The sequence below is a fragment of the Lutjanus erythropterus genome, chromosome 6 (genome assembly GCF_056507025.1).
Source record: "Lutjanus erythropterus isolate fLutEry1 chromosome 6, fLutEry1.hap2, whole genome shotgun sequence".
In the NCBI taxonomy this organism is placed as follows: Eukaryota; Metazoa; Chordata; class Actinopteri; order Lutjaniformes; family Lutjanidae; genus Lutjanus; species Lutjanus erythropterus.
In genome coordinates this window covers 40,752,449-40,768,996 of record NC_139322.1, presented here as the reverse complement: position 1 = coordinate 40,768,996, position 16,548 = coordinate 40,752,449, and the positions used below count along the sequence as shown (strand labels likewise).

The window sequence follows — 16,548 nt, the reverse complement described above, 5'->3', positions numbered from 1 at the left end:
TCAAATGTTTTCTACAGTGTTTTTCATCAATAAAGTGCTGCACACTACTTTTTAAAGAAGCAACAGCCTCAATGTGTTTACCTCCCTCACTGGAAGCTTAGCTGTGACTACAGTTGAATCAGCTGATACACTAAGCTATGTTGAGACTTGGTTGCCAGATATGCCAGGATACTTTGAATTTATAGTCTTCATGATGCATATGTAATGTGCGCTTGCAGCCTCGTTAATCAGTTGAATGGACGTATTTTAAAGTTTTGTTAGACTGTAATACATGTACTCATTCAGAGTCACACTGTTTATACGTGTTACTATGTTTTCAAGCGTACCTCTTTCGGAGGATATAGTGCTTGAATCTGGCAACTACAGTAGCAGGACCGTTGAGGGGATGAGCAGCGGCTAATGGCTGACTGGGAGTTTTGTAGGAACGTTAACTAACGTCAGCCACTGGTAATTCTGAACGACGTTTGTCTGTGTGTGTTGGAAAGCCGTGTTTGTATTACATATGTAATATTTGTCTAATGTGATTTTTATTTTTGTGTGGCTATATGTTGTATTAATGTATCCCCTCGCTGCTAGCTAGTTAGCAGCTAGCGTTAGCCAGGTAATGCTATCAGACTTGTAGCTGAGGTGACCAGTGTTTGTCGTTGCTAGGCCGGTCTCGTGCCCTCGTTACGGGCGGAATTTTATAGAAGCTAATGCTGGTTAGCTGACCTACTGTTTTTGCTAATATAAATTACGCAAAACGCACATTTAATCAACATGCTACAGCTGTCACTTCATAACCCGGAATTCCAACGTTGACCAACTGCAGGTTACTTAACCACAAGTTTATAGGTGCCGGTTTTAACAGGCTAGCTCTAAATTTAGTCAACCAGCTAAACTGGGGTAACGGTAGTAGCGCCGGTGTATCAACACTTAGCCTACAGCAGTTTGTAACTTGAGACCGTTGTCAACTAGCTTATATTATGGTTATTCTTTTTGACCATATAAATGCATCCTCGTCGGCTCTCATGTGTACTGTCCTGTGTTTTGTGACATCTGGAAAATCTTGTTACCTTTAGAGGTACAATATGCAGCATTCCTCTGAAGGACAATGTATATATAAAGATAGTGCCTCTTAATAATCACTTATGACCCAATAGAAGTGTGTGATGGTGTTTTTGTCAGTGCAAACCCAGCCCTCTGTCTGCATTTTCTGATTTTCTCATTATTTTGCTAGGTCCTGGACGTTTCTGGGCGTTAGCTTTAGGGCAATTCTGTATAGGCCCCAGGGGGACTGAGCAATTAATCCAAAGTATTAACAAAATTACAGGAGCTGCAGTTTTTCAACAAAAGTAAAATGTGTCACACTATACTGTTATAAATGATGCGGAGATGCCCTGTCCTAAAAATCATATTCTGCAGATGTAACCCCCGACTGGACCACACTTTTTTCACTCACGTCTCAAGAGACAGAAATGCTGTAATTTTAATCTAGTATGCAACTATCTGCACCAGCTCCATCTAGCATCTCAGCTCCATCTCACAGGTGTTTATTTATGCGTCAAGTGTATTTTTTTAGACAGTACACACATAAACAAGAGGTTGGCACCCAGTAAAATGGGTACTGAATAAATATATTTATCTACATTGGCAACTTAGGTGGAGGAGTTGCTCCAGTTTGTAAGCTTACATGTTCTTCCTTTACCCAGAAGCTGAGAAGCAAGACACGGTAACTTCTTGAACTTCTTCTGTAGTGTTTATTTTTGGGCAAACGGTACTTTTTCTGCTATGAGACAACTTCACTGCTAAACTTTAACTCGTTCTGCTCTGATTGCCAACACCTGTCTGCTCTGAGTGCAGCCACCACTCTCTCTCTTTTGCTCAAGCACACTCACTACATGCATACACACTGCTGTGCTTATTCCACAGTCATATGCATTGTGTTGATGGAAAAACAGATTAGGAATATTCATTCATAATGAAAGGAAAGTATGCCTGCTCATTTGCTGCTGAGGCTTTAAAATACACGGATCAGATGATAGACGACACTTCAGTGTTGTATGAACTGTGCGGTCACATGAGCATGTCTAGACCTCAAACATAGGGTCAGCATCATGCTTATGTGATGTTTGTGGTCTAGTCTAAACATGCTTTATACAGAGGTGTGGGCATTTTTATTTGTGCTTTAGAACATAACCGCTGTTAAACATTCAGAGAGTAATGTTTTATTTCTCTGTCTGTTTTGTTCTTAACATAACAACATAACATTCTGTAACATGGTTCCTCACCCTCTCTCTCATTTGTTTAGCTGAGGAAGAGGGGCCAACTTTGAAAAGTGCAAACAGCCACAGACAAAACCTTCATATTCTACCTTTAAATCATGTTTCCACATACAAGAAGTCAAGATCAGGGAACGGTGAACTCCAGCATATGTCAGTGTCAGGATGGTTAACAGCTATCATTGCTAGTCTGTCAATGTGTTTGTGTTAATTTGAGCTTAAATGAGTCTTTCAGTTTGTTTGTAAAATTGTCTGATGAATCAACCATCAAGACTATGAGTCACCATGACAATTTGATACAAAGCTCTGAATGTGTTTTCTCCAACAGCTTCTGATGTGGGCATTTGCACTGGTGCACTGTTCCTGAAGCTGCACTTGGAAGACAGAGCAAACACAGTGCCAAGCCTTGTGTGGGTTGGCAGCTGCTCTGCAACATGTTCAAGAGCAAGAGCTCAGAGTCGGTCAAGGTGGTGGTCCGCTGTCGCCCTATGAATGAAAAAGAGCGGGCAGCCAAGTTTGAAAGGGTGGTCTCTGTTGATGTCAAACTGGGCCAAATTATAGTCAGGAACCCCAGGGAGGCTTCAGCCAATGAACTCCCCAAAGTCTTCACTTTTGATTCAGTCTACGACTGGAATTCCAAACAAATAGATCTGTATGATGAAACCTTCAGACCCCTGGTGGAGTCAGTTCTTCTTGGCTTCAATGGGACCATTTTTGCCTATGGGCAGACGGGTACAGGGAAAACATACACTATGGAGGGGGTGCGAAATGATCCAGAAAGGAGAGGGGTGATTCCAAATTCCTTTGAGCACATCTTTACTCACATTTCACGGTCCCAGAATCAGCAATACCTGGTGAGAGCATCTTATCTAGAGATTTACCAGGAGGAGATCAGAGACTTGCTTTCCAAGGACCAGTCCCGTCGTCTCGAGCTCAGGGAGAGGCCCGACACGGGCGTTTACGTTAAAGACCTGTCATCGTTTGTCACCAAGAGTGTGCGGGAGATCGAGCATGTCATGAATGTGGGCAACCAGAATCGTTCAGTGGGTGCCACTAACATGAATGAACACAGCTCCCGCTCCCATGCCATCTTTGTTATCACGGTGGAGTGCAGTGAGCTGGGTGTGGATGGGGAGAACCACATCAGAGTTGGCAAACTGAACCTGGTAGATTTAGCTGGTAGTGAAAGGCAGACCAAGACTGGTGCTCAAGGGGAGAGGCTTAAAGAAGCCACAAAGATTAATCTGTCACTTTCAGCTCTGGGGAACGTCATATCAGCTCTAGTGGATGGCAGGAGCAGCCACATCCCCTACCGAGACTCCAAACTTACCCGTCTGCTGCAGGACTCTCTGGGAGGCAATGCCCGCACTGTCATGGTGGCCAACATCGGCCCAGCATCCTACAATGTGGAGGAGACCTTGACGACGCTGCGCTACTCCAACAGGGCCAAGAACATCAAGAATAAACCACGCATCAATGAGGACCCCAAGGACGCCCTGCTCAGGCAGTTCCAGGAGGAGATCGCGAGGCTTAAGGCACAGCTGCAGAAGCGCTCAGGAAAGAAGAAGAAAAGGAGGCAGAGGAGGAGGGCCGGGGAAGGAAGTGACGGTGAGGATCTGGAAGAAGGAGAGACAGAGGATGATGATGAAGATGGGGATGACAAAGGGGATTACTGGCGGGAGCAGCAGGAGAAGTTGGAGAGAGAGAGGAAGGCCATCATGGAGGATCACAGTCTGGTGGCTGAGGAGAAAGTTCGGCTGCTGAAAGAGAAAGAGAAGAAGATGGAGGATCTCAAGAAGGAGAGGGAGGCCGGAGACATGCTGGCAGCCAAAGTCAAGGTAAGCAGATTTTGCCAGACTGGATTTGTTTTTGTACATCTAATCAGATTGAGCTGATAGTAGACTCAAACTTTATATTATTATATTGGGTATATTTGACAGACTAATCAATCAGATATTGATTGACTGGATTCAACAAATATCAGTTCTCAAATGTATATAGGAGCCAGTGGATGTTCTCGTTAGTCAGTAGAATGTGATGTTATGTTGTTATCAAATTCTGTAAATGTTAATGCCACCCAGCTGGCGAAATGCATTGGAGTCAATCAAGTGCTGCAGGAATGACTTTTGCACCTCTGATTCCCTTTGAATTGTTTTTTGTTTTTTGTTAAAAACCATAAATAACTCCTGAATTATGAAGCTTTTACGTGTCCTGCTTAAACATTGTCACGCTGAACACTAGTCACTTAATTGTCATACGACCATGGTGTAATTCATTTATAGCCAAAGTTAGCTTTTAACTTCTGTCAAATGCATTTAGTCTACTTTTTTCACAATATATTTATTGCTTTTTTTCAGTATTTAACAATAATGTAGACAATAACTCTGACAATACTTAAAGTAAGCAAAAACAAAGAAAAAACTAACAAACAAATTGTGTCAAATAAAAAGAAACTATTATATAACAAAAAGCTAGAATAAATTATTATACAAGTCATTAAAACCAAATGAATACAGTCCAATTTGATCCACCATTTACACCCTTTTAACCATCTGTCTCCATTGATCTAATGTAGGTGGTTGTGGTTGCAGCCATGCAGTTGTAATGGTATTTTCTGGAACAAGAAGTAGGATTTCTAATAAGTGTTTCAGGTTTTGGTCATAATTCTCTGGGGTTATACCCACAATAAAACAAAGTGGGTCTAAATACAGGTCTACATCCAGAATCAGCTTAATCTCCTCTTTAATTTCTTGTCAATAGTTTATTTTTGGACAGGCCCAGTGGAGTGACGCTAACTTCCAGGTTGGCTTACAAAAATACCTCATCCCTACATCACTCTACATCAGATATTTGATGGGATTCAAATGATGTGCTGTCTTCAAATGCACACACAAGCCAGTGGATCTTCAATTGTTGGAATCGATTGCATCTTCTTTTCTCCCTCATGTAACTTGAAGTGAATTGATCCCTTTTTTTCTTTTCTTTCCAGGCAATGGAGAGTAAGCTCCTAGTAGGAGGGAAGAACATTGTGGATCACACCAATGAGCAACAGAGAATGCTAGAGCAGAAGAGGCAGGAAATTGCTGAACAGGTAAACCCAACATTTGAAAAATGAGCCCTGCTCTTAATTAGAGTCATTGTTTTAAACTCACAAGTCAACAAAAATGTCATCTCAGGTTACAGGATGGTAGAGATGGGAAGTACCTTAGTACAAATACTGTTAGTTAAAAGATGGCATAACAAGATCACAAACAGTGTAAAATGTGCAAAATGCACACCAGGGCGAAGCAGGTAGAGGGACACTCAACTGTGGAGAAAAGCTGAGGTCCGGTTAACTTTGCCCACTTTAGTAGCAGTGTCCTTCAGAGGACGACTTTTTACTTTTATAGCACATAGCACATTTCAAAGCCTGTACTTTTTCACTTTTACTGCAGTAAAGAAGTTAAATCACACTTCTGCTTTAAACCATCTTTTTACACAAGTATCTGTACTTCTTACAGAAGTACAGAATGTGTGTCACCTCTGCAGGATGGTTGTGTCAAATGTTGCAAGAATGCCATAGAGTGAGAAGACAAAATTTTAGACATTCTTCCAGTGTCGGGTACAGACTACAAGACTTGAGTCACGATTTGTCTGTCCCAGATACATTTCTTACATCTGAGACAAAAATAGAATTCATGCTTTTCCCATCACAGTGGGTTTTCTAGATTGAGTGGTTGAGAGACATGTCCTCATCCTGTTATAAGCTGTCCCAGATGCAATGACATGTTTGAATGTTTGATTTTATTGTAGTCCAAAACCAGGGCCAGCTTAAATAATTGTATTATTAGTGCAATTATCATGCATGTAATGAGTTTCATGGGAAATGAAAAGGAGTGAAAGACAAAATATATAGCCACCGCACCCTGCAAGTGAAGATTGTGTTGATAAAGGTGAAACACAGAGGTAATTCCAGTAACAAGATATCAAAAGAGTGTGAAGTTACATTTAATTGAATGCCAAATTCAGGTTAATCACAAAACAAACTACTAATGTATGTTATGTATTTACTGTATTAAATAATAAATCACCACAATGTGTCATCAGAGATCAAGAAAGCATGTTACTGAAAGACTGTCTTAATGAGTTGTAAGAAATCCATCATAATGTTTTAGAAGGCACAGATGTTTTTAACTGTTAAATTGAGCAAAATGTTAATGGAGTTTGGCAGGAGTGAGACAGGCAGCCACTTAACTCATTGCCCAGAGAGTGTTACTGCCGAGCAGTGGGCTTTTGTTTTCAGGATAATGAACTTTACATTGACAGACAACTGACAGTTATAAACAGCTGATCAACTTACAGTGGAGGACTCATCGTTGTCTGTATTGTTAATTGAAATACAACTCGTTTCAACCATAGACTGCATATGAAGCAGGATTAAAACCATTTAATATGCAGTCTGTGGTCCTTTTAAGTTTTATCTCTGATGTAACTGAGATTTCCACAGATGAAAGTTTAATTAGTTATGGCAGAAAACTGTTGTCTTGTAAAATCTGCTGAGGTGGCCAATAGGGACATTGAGTCTGAGTTAAAAGTCAGGCTCCAGAGAAGGAATATTATTCCGTATTATTCCCTGTGTGTGCATTAACCACCCTCACAGAAATTAGCATAAAGTTGAATATTGTTAAAATATGCACATCCATGCAGGCAGTAAGTTGGCTAATTAGCTGTTCCTTTCCACTTTACACCGCAAATGTCTAAAATGTCATGAAATCTTAATGATGAGCGTAAAGGTCAAACAGGAGACTTGGTTAACAGTTAATAATCAGTGCCTGGATACTTTCAGAAATGCGCCACAACAAATAGTCTACACAGAAAGTTGTCACCTTACTTATCCACACTAGAGATGAAGTGGTATGAAAATTTAATATCACGATTATTGTGGTCAGAATCATCACTGTTATCAGTGTTATCATGGTTTTGTTAGAATGTGTAGAAAATGTTCATAAAGTAATGATACATACTAAAGTTGAATGGAAAATCTCTCAGCAGTTTGAAATGGCATTATGTCCTTTGCAATGTCAATGTTTTCACCGGCACAAAACAACCCCTTGTTGCTGGGCCTGCATCTGTGAGACTGCTTCTAACTTTGGTTTATGCTGGACAGTATTTACTGTGAGTTCTTCAAAGCACAGTAATCAAACACAGTTTTAATGATAATTAACATTTTAAATGGAAATAATAAACATGGGGACCTTTATGTGAAACTGATAATAGTTTCATCCCTAATACATTCTACTGTCACACTTGGCTTGAGTCAAAGCATAAACCATGATTACCTTTTTGAATATTGTCCCTATCACTGGTGGATATCATTGAAGCATTCTGGAGCATTTAACAGTAACCATCAGGCAGTCTTCACTCTTCTCAGTTTCTAAAGTGGCTACAAGAGAACATTAAACCACCAGCCATTAAGCATTTGTCTTCTTATTAGTGGCAATTTTACACCCTGTGTGTATTCAAAGTCATTATTTTAATTATTAGCATATTCTTGCAGATTCTCCAGAGTCCTTTATTTTACATTGTGGTCCTTGCTGTTTCACAGTAGGACATTGTTCTTCGATGATGACCATTTTGCTGTACACTATCCCTTACATGACTGACTATTAGAAATTGTTTATCTCACTTTCAGTTAATGACTTCTGGTGCAGCCTCATTACACACAGTTAGTGTGCTTTAAATTGATGAATGTTCGTGTGTGCATGTGTGTGTGCAGAAACGGCGAGAGCGGGAGATGCAGCAGCAGGTGGAGAGTCGTGATGAAGAGACTCTGGAGCTGAAGGAGACCTACAGCTCTCTGCAGCAGGAGGTCGACATCAAAACCAAGAAGCTGAAAAAGGTAAGGGCTGAGACACTGTCCCTCCTGTCCTCCCTCCACACCAGTACAAGACACTGTGTTTCCAGTCCTGGCCACTGTAATTAATGAATATATTCTAAGTACATAAAAATACACTGCTAGTATATGAGTTTGATCATTTGTAAAAGCACAGGTACAGAATGACAGTTCTTCTAAACTTTTGGGTGTCTGATGTTCAGTACTTGTGAGGCCTGCAATAAAGTATCTGCTAATGCAATGCCTTGTATGTAAGTAGGTCAGACAGGTGCTATTTCAGATCAGCCAAGAATACACTATTGACTTTATTTGTCTACTTGGATAGTCCGTAATTCATCAGGGCCTGGACAGGAATTTCATGAAGGCTATGAAAGCCATGGCCACTGTGCTCCCTCAGTTTGGCCTTCAAAAACATATTTGCCCTGAGGCCACAGCGGCCTTGATGCCTCACCCTCACTGCCCCAGCTGATTTTGTTGTTTACTTCTCTGCCTCTTTCTAGTCACTGCAGTTTTTAGTTTTTTGTCTTTTGTTGAGATTCTGAATTTGTATTAAACACAATCAAGTGAAACACTGTGCACATAACCAGTAGTGAGCTCATTTTCTACCTGCTATGAACTGCTGGAAAACCACCCCTAAAATGCTGAAATTCAAGGCCTGCTCATTACAGTCAGGTGTCTCAGGCTGAGTATTCTAAAAGTCCTTCTCTTAATTATGGTAACCCTGCTCTCTCCTTCTCTGTCCGCTAGCTGTTTGCCAAGCTGCAGGCAGAGAAGGTAGAAATTCATGACATCCAGGAGGCACACATCATCGAACGCCAGGAGCTGGAACAGTACCAGAACGAGCTCACCAGGGACCTCAAACTCAAGTATGGAGTCTGCATATCATACTGCTTGCCTGGCAGGAAACACTAATCAATATTATATCTGTTATGACCACCATCTGCCCTGGCAGAGGAGGGAACATACACTATAACAGTGTCCAGACTGCATCTGATTTCAGACACAAACCCTGACACAGTGGAATAATAATGACGATTTTTGCTTACCTTCATGCCAACAGATTGGAAATGAAAAGTATCTATATGTAATTCACATCACACACCTAATTTTACATGCAAATATAATGCTCAAATAATGCAGAAGAAGGAGAAAATGGGTTTCACAATGTACTGTTGTATTTTTAGGATGTAAATGAACAAGGTCTGTTGAACACATGCCTGCCATTAATGAAAATATCTTCACAAAGGGCAGGGCTTAGCAGAAAACTGGTCATAACTCATTTACCATGAATTTTGGGCAATCATCATCAAACGTAGTGTGTATCTTCAGGTCATGTTTGGGAACAAGTCTACTTAAGAGGATAGTTCACCCAAAACTGAAAAGCCATTATCTACTCAGTCTCATGCCAATTGAAGCTCAGAGTTGTCTTTTTTTTTAGTCCACAAAACACTGCTGGAGTTTTACACGAAAACATAAATTGCCTTCATACTGCTTGTCTGGTGTAATCCAAGTCTCCTAAAGCCCCAACATGCCAAGTTAACTAAAAAAATGTTATTTACACCATGTCTTTAGCCTGAATCTTCAACTGTAGATCCTTAACTTGGCGCCACGTTCACATGCACATGCACACTGTCTGAACTGGGTGTGTGTGTTATGACCATGTGCAAACGGCATGTTGGGATTTTAGGAGATTTAGATTACATTGCATTGCATTTTATGTTATTTTTTCCAGTTGTTTTTTACATTTGAAAACTGGTATTAACCTAAATCTGAAGTGCCATATTGATAAGTAAGTGTGGGTGTGACCAAACACATACATACAGACATACAGAGGACTAATCTGGTAGTTTTAGTCTCATCTCATAATTTTTGTGTTGCTTTTATTTCTCTGCTCACATACCTATGTGTCTGTTACTGATGTAGTCTAATTGTTTGTCTGTTTGTCTGTCAGACATCTTATCATCGAGAACTTCATTCCCTTAGAAGAGAAGAACAAAATCATCAACAGAGCTTACTATGATGAGGAGGATGAGTACTGGAAAATGAAGCCCATCACACGTATAGAGGAGTAAGTCACAGAATATTAATAAACTTCTTTGAATATTCTTCATCTGGTTTGAAGTGCTCCAACTTGAGCACACATGTTTGTAAAAGGTTTTAAAAGAGGATGAACTGCTTGTGTAATTAAGTAAACAATTAAATCAAATACTTAAAGGCAAAGTATAATATGATTTGTAGCTGCACTGTTTAATGTGTGTTTGTCCTGTGTTTCACCATTTAAAGAGTACAATGAAATTTCCCCACCAATTAATGGTTAAAAAAAAAGTACACCAGACATGTTACAAGACAAGATGTTTGTCAGTGACACTCAATATCAGTTGAGTGTTCACTGTGATCCTCTGAACGTTCTGGCCACTCTGATTGAGCTTTCACTACAGGCCTATTTTGGCAGCCTCGTTCTTGGACCTGAAAGTGTGTGTGTGTGTAGATGAGAAGTGTTGCCTTCAGATGCTGCCACCTTTATCAGACAAAGTTTACAGACTATCTCATTAACGTTATCAGGTTGCATATTAACACTGGCTTTCAATGAGAAACATTGTTAAATGGGAGCTTTTTCTCTTTGCTTTGACACCAAATCCTCTGGCATCATCCTGTCCATTCAGTTCTGCTGTACAGAGCAGACACTTTTAGTTTATATTTGATGTGTTCTTCATTCAATTAAGTATTGATAACATGCTAAATATTTTACAAATTAGAGGGGTTTTTGGGTACTGATGTGCAAAAATGAACTAAAAAGGTTTTATTTCTATTAAGGATGCATGATAGTGGATTTTTGCTGAAATCTAATATGTGGATATTTTCCAACTCATTTTGGCTGACTGCAATTTAATTAACATATTATTCTGCCTGCTCTTATCTTGATGGCCCTCTGGTAGATGCAGATATAAAATACAGTGCTTTAGAAAATATACCAACTGACCAAATTAAGAAACTACAGGGTTCAGGCTGACAGGTTTTTTCTCTCTTTGTTCTTTGTAAATTCATCGTAATGCTCAGCATGATGGCTCTTAAGATGGCAAATTAAATTTGTATTGTTGAAGGAATGTGATTTGGCTCCTCCTGGCATGACTGATGCTGAGTAATCATTGCAAATACCAACTTTAGTGTCTGCTTCAGACACTTCATAAAACCTCCACCACACAGATAGACTCGTGTCACGGGCTCATAATTTTAGTGTCATCTTATTGGCCTGTAATATCAGCAGAAATGTTTATATCCAGATGGACTTTGCATTTGCATTTCCAAACCACAAGAAGGTGGTTTATGGTTTATCAATTTGTGCTCTAAAGTGGCATTTACAGGTTTTATTGTTTTTATTTCTAGAATACTCAGCAGGTTAAGTGTTATTTCCTTCCTATAATGACAGAACAGTTCATTGCTTTATTGTATAATACATTCTGTACAGGTGTCACTATTGTAAATATAGTTTGACTCTGTTTATGTGCTTCAGTGACCATCAGATGATGACCAGGCCTTTATCTGCAGTCGGCTACAGGAGGCCTCTCAGTCACCATGCCCGCATGGCCATGATGATGAGGCCTGACGTGAGATACAAAGTAAGCTGCACATCCTCCTCCTCTGTTTCACTCATGAATGTATTCACACATGAACCTCCAGGTGACTGGCCTCTGCACATAAAACACACCTCATCCTCTTTCACTGATTACACCAAATTGGTTGATGGTTAGATGTTGATGATTTTTCCTCTTACCACTTGTGCTATTTTACCATCCAGATAGTTTTGGTGTGAGATGCTGAGTTTTGGAGATATCAGCCATAGAGATGTAGAGATGGAACTAGATGGCACTCATCTTGTGGTGCTCAAAGTGCCTTATAAAGGTAGTAGTTCTGGTAGATTCTACCATAGAAAGAAAAATATGTTCTTACATGAAACTGCTCACAACAAGGTGTGTGAATTATCGTGAGTAACCAGTTCATGATTTCTGGAGACACTGTTGTTGATATTTGTCAAATGTATTTAGATTTTTTTTTTTCTTTGGACACCACAATCCGACTGACATAAAGTTCGATTATATTGTCGAGAAGGCTCTTTACAGCTGATATCTCCAAAACTCAGTAACACTCACCAAAACTACCTAGATGGATGAATAGCAGTACAGGTAAGAGAGATGTATTTTGGATTTGGGGGAGAATTGTCCCTTTAGGTAAATGATTTTTAATATACAAACACTTCAAGATGCACAGGAATCCATAATGTAGGCGTCGTCATCATTTCCCAACTGTTCCAGTATCAGCACGCAACATTTTTGAATACTTAAATTCGGTCTGAATTTTTATATGTTAGTCTTGAACCTTTGGCAATAGGTGTGTTAACGCTCACTGCTAACCCATAAAAATGTACCTGGACTGAATCGTTTGTCTCAGATGAGTGTGCTTCTGTTCCACCCCAGGCTGAAAACATCATCATGCTGGACATGGACATGCCAGCACGGACCACTAAGGAGTATCAGGAGCCGGTAATCGCCCCAACGGTGGCGGCAGCTCTGGAGGACGCTCTGAGGGATGAGGATGAGATCCAGGTAGATGCCTCAGGCTTTCACAGCAGCTTGGGACCAACCCCATCCACCAGCACCAGCGGCAGCCTCAAGAAACCAAAGTCCAGGTAAGACAAACTCTAAATCACTGCTGTCACCTGTAGCAGTTCACCTCTTCACTGTGGGCGCTGTTATGTTCTCTAAATTTTAGGGCTGCAACTAATCAGTATTTTCATAGTCAATTAATTGTTTGTTTTAAAATGTTAGAAAATCGTGAAAAAATGTCAATCAGTATTTCCTAAAGCTGAAGATGTCTTGTTTTACTCGCAACCCAAAGATATTCAGTTTACTAGTTCACATTTAAGAAGCTGAAATCAAACAGTTTTGCTTTTTTTTCTTAAAAAATTACTCAAACCAATTAATAGATGACCAAAATAGTATAGAAAATATCCTCATAATTAACCACTTGTTGTAAGTCTTTAAAGTGGGAGTCAGTGCACCTTTTTTACTTTCCAGTCTGACCAGAAAAGAAAAGAGACTGGAGGAAAATAACAGAAACAACTGGAGTGTGTTGAGTGCACTGGTCAGTCAGAGGCTGCACTGATCTCCAACACACACTCTCAGTGCTGCTTGAAGTGGAAATTGGCTACACTGTCAGTGCAAATACAGCAATATTGACCCATAACAAGTGTGAACTTTGAGAAATTCTAATCCTGGACTGTTTGAAATTTGAAAAGTATAAAAAAAATGTTGGTATACCAAGCAAAACTAGTGTGTGCATTATTTGCATTCAGTCAGGAAGAAATCATAGAAAATGAAATTTAAAATGGGTAGACTCATAGCTTTTTTTCTGGTCATTCCCACTATCTCTATAACCTATGCCATTACTTTCTCAGTCGACCAAGAACAGGCAAGAAGTCGAGCACCCCGACCTCTCCATTCAGCCCCTCCAGTCCAGGATCCCCTCTCTACCCACAATCCCGCGGCCTGGTGCCCAAGTGACCACTAATATCACCACCGACCTCTCTCGTGCACCTTGCCACTTTGGGACTCAACTTTGAGAGAATGGGTTTGTTTTGTCTGAGTTGTTTTTTTGTCAGAATGACAGAATCTTGGATTCTGCAAACGATAGAGAAAACCTTAAGACTAATGCTGCTTCGTAGGTTTCAACTGTAACCACAACACACCACTATTAACTGATTAAAAAGCCCTCATCCTGAGAGTGAGTCAACACAACACCAGGACAGCAGCCACGCATGAAGCCTCACATCACTCAACACTGCTGTTACCTGTCCCTGCATTTGGCTAAATGCCACTGATGTCTTATATCAATGTCACAATGTTCTTAATGTACAGAAAAAATGAAGGTGGGCTGAGAACCCCCCCACCCCGATGGACTGCAGTATCTTCGATGCACTTCTTCCTCCTCCTATCTTCCAGATCTTTGTTTTTTGTGTTGTAGTCCTCTCTTACTGTAAGTGTGGACATTAATGATAGGGGGTGGGTTGACGTAAAGACACATGGACTTGGCAGCTCTGCTGCACTTGTCACCAACAGGCTGTGTGTGTGTGTGTGTGTGTGTGTGTGTGTGTGTGTGTGTGTGTGTGTGTGTGTGTGTGTGTGTGTGTGTGTGTGTGCGTGTGTGTGTACAGACGTGCGTTCATAGTCTTACATCAGGCCACATATCTGTGTGTCTTTACGTCACAGCTAGAATATCGAACTTTTGGGTTTATGTCAGACTGCGCTGTTTGTTCTGTTGTTGAACATGTTAGAATGGAGCTTTAAGTCTTTTGTGTGTGTGTTGTTTTATGTTTCAGAGGAATATATCAATATTTTGGGAAATACTCTTATTTGCTTTGAGATTTAGACAAAAGATCAAAACCACTCCCATGTGTTATTGCCAAAAATGAATTGGTCCAGAACCACAAAATAACCACAAAATAAAGGTTTTTCCTTGACCTGAAATGTTGTTCCACTCAAGACTGGTGGAAACACAGACTGGTTCACTAGATACTAGCAAGGTTCTAGGAAATTTAAATGGAACAAGAACCAGAGCTAATTAGTGATTTGGTGGAAAAGGTGTAATAGTGATGACAAGAGTAAGTGTGTGCAGGCAAGACATTTTTCTGTGATCTGTTAACAGTCTTATTGGCAACATATCAGCAACAGGGCAGCTCTTACTACAGTTTCAGTCTCTATATCTGTAAAATATGTCACATGTAAAAATCTGGTTCAGAGAAGTGTTTGTACAGTGCGCTCTCTCTTCTCCTTTTCTCCCCCTCCCTCTGAGCAAGGAAAAAATAATCACACTTTTCTGATTGCAACTCTTTTCTTCACTTCAAAACTTCTCCGCGGTGTAGAAAAATAGGGCTGGCAGCAACAGCTCTGTAATGGAAAAGCAGCAGGAGGAAGCCTACTGTGCATCTTCAGTGGGCAGCAGAAGTAGAAGCTAAAGGCTAGAAAATCTTTTGGCATATGTACCAGGTGAGCAACTATCATTGGAGTGAATAGATGCCATCTTTGCTTCTGGTATCCTTTTCTTAATATACCCATGGTACAGATGAGTGAAAAGTGAGTGTATTTCCTAAAATGTTGAATTATTCCTTTAACTCTGTATGATTGTAAATGCACAGGCCAGAAAGTAAAGCACACTACAGACTTGGCCTCTGTCACAAGTTGCTGTAATCAGTAGATGCTGTTCTTCCTGGGGCATATGAGGTGGAGTTGGGGAACGATGGGAGAGAGCTCAACACATTTACACAAACACCCACTATGACACATTCTAGGTTGCATGACATAGCAGGTGGCCACCAGACATATGAGCAGGAGGTCGATGCTAACCACACCCTGGGTCACTTCAAAGTTACTGTCCTGGAATGTGCCTCAGATTCATCAGGGTTCCAAGGTGCCTTAACCTGTGTCCTCAATCTCTGCTCTTTCATTTGACGTGTGCACACATGTCCTCCTGGTCCACTTCGTCCGATCATTCCTTCCAACATCAGCAAATTGTCACTAGCATCATCCTGACATTCCAGTCAGAATGGGGTGCACTCATATGGAGAGGCAGAGCATTTGAACACAGTATTAAACCACCCCCAGGTTTCTGGCAAAGGGCCACAGCAAGGCAGGGTGATGCACCCCCTCCCTTTTTTACCTCATCTACCCTGGTATTGGCCTGAGTGATCCTTGGAAAGAACTGATTGGTGTAACAGAACACTAAATAAAACCCCAGGGGAGTGCTGAGCTCTTCACAGTACTGTGGTGGTGCCACAAAACTCAGTGGAAACACACTATGGACTTGAATGGATCTGAATCCACCAACCATTCCCATTTGTATGCATACAGATGACTAATATGCAGTTTTAACCTCCGTGGTTCAGCCTGCCTCTCTGCTGCTCTCTGTTCCCCATACTCTAAACTGTGAGGGGTGTGCTGTCCGCTCGCTGCTACTGTGTAGGGTCTTACAACCCACTGTGACATTTCAACAGGCCTGGGTCAAATGGCAAATGAAATCCTCTCTAATACTTGTGATGTGTGCAGTTGATTATATCTGTTTACAAGCCATCAACCATCAAGTCCATCTCTACAGAAGAGGAACTGGGCCACACGCGAAAAATATTTGAGTTATGAGTTTTAAGTTCAACAGGGTTTAACATTAATGCTTAGTCAGCCAAGTGGCTCAGAAATCTACTTGCCCAAAGTCTTGCCCGTGCATATATTATTTTGGTTTTAGAGGTACTGTAGTAACAACAAAGAGAGGTTAATTGGCATGTTTAATGTAGGGCTGCAACATCTACAAGCTGTCAGAAAATAGTGAACAATGTCTGTCCCAGTCTAAGAATATTTCTTTAAATTCTTG

General features: G+C 40.6%; 1 protein-coding gene across 2 annotated transcripts; it reads left to right on the top strand.

Annotated features, from left to right (window-relative positions):
• Nucleotides 1-320: 320 nt before the first annotated feature.
• Nucleotides 321-14,074, top strand: kif3b (kinesin family member 3B). Of its 2 annotated transcripts, none has more exons than XM_084721941.1 (9): nt 321-447; nt 2,590-4,099; nt 5,251-5,352; nt 8,017-8,139; nt 8,881-8,999; nt 10,085-10,201; nt 11,645-11,750; nt 12,606-12,817; nt 13,586-14,074. In XM_084721941.1, exons 2-9 carry the CDS (start codon nt 2,696-2,698, stop codon nt 13,689-13,691), a joined length of 2,289 nt encoding a protein of 762 aa, XP_084578067.1. In that variant the 5' UTR covers nt 321-447; nt 2,590-2,695; the 3' UTR covers nt 13,692-14,074. The 2 variants fall into 2 exon arrangements, with proteins under 2 accessions (XP_084578067.1, XP_084578068.1); XM_084721942.1 differs by having other exon boundaries at nt 369-436.
• The last annotated feature ends 2,474 nt before the right edge of the window (nt 14,075-16,548 follow it).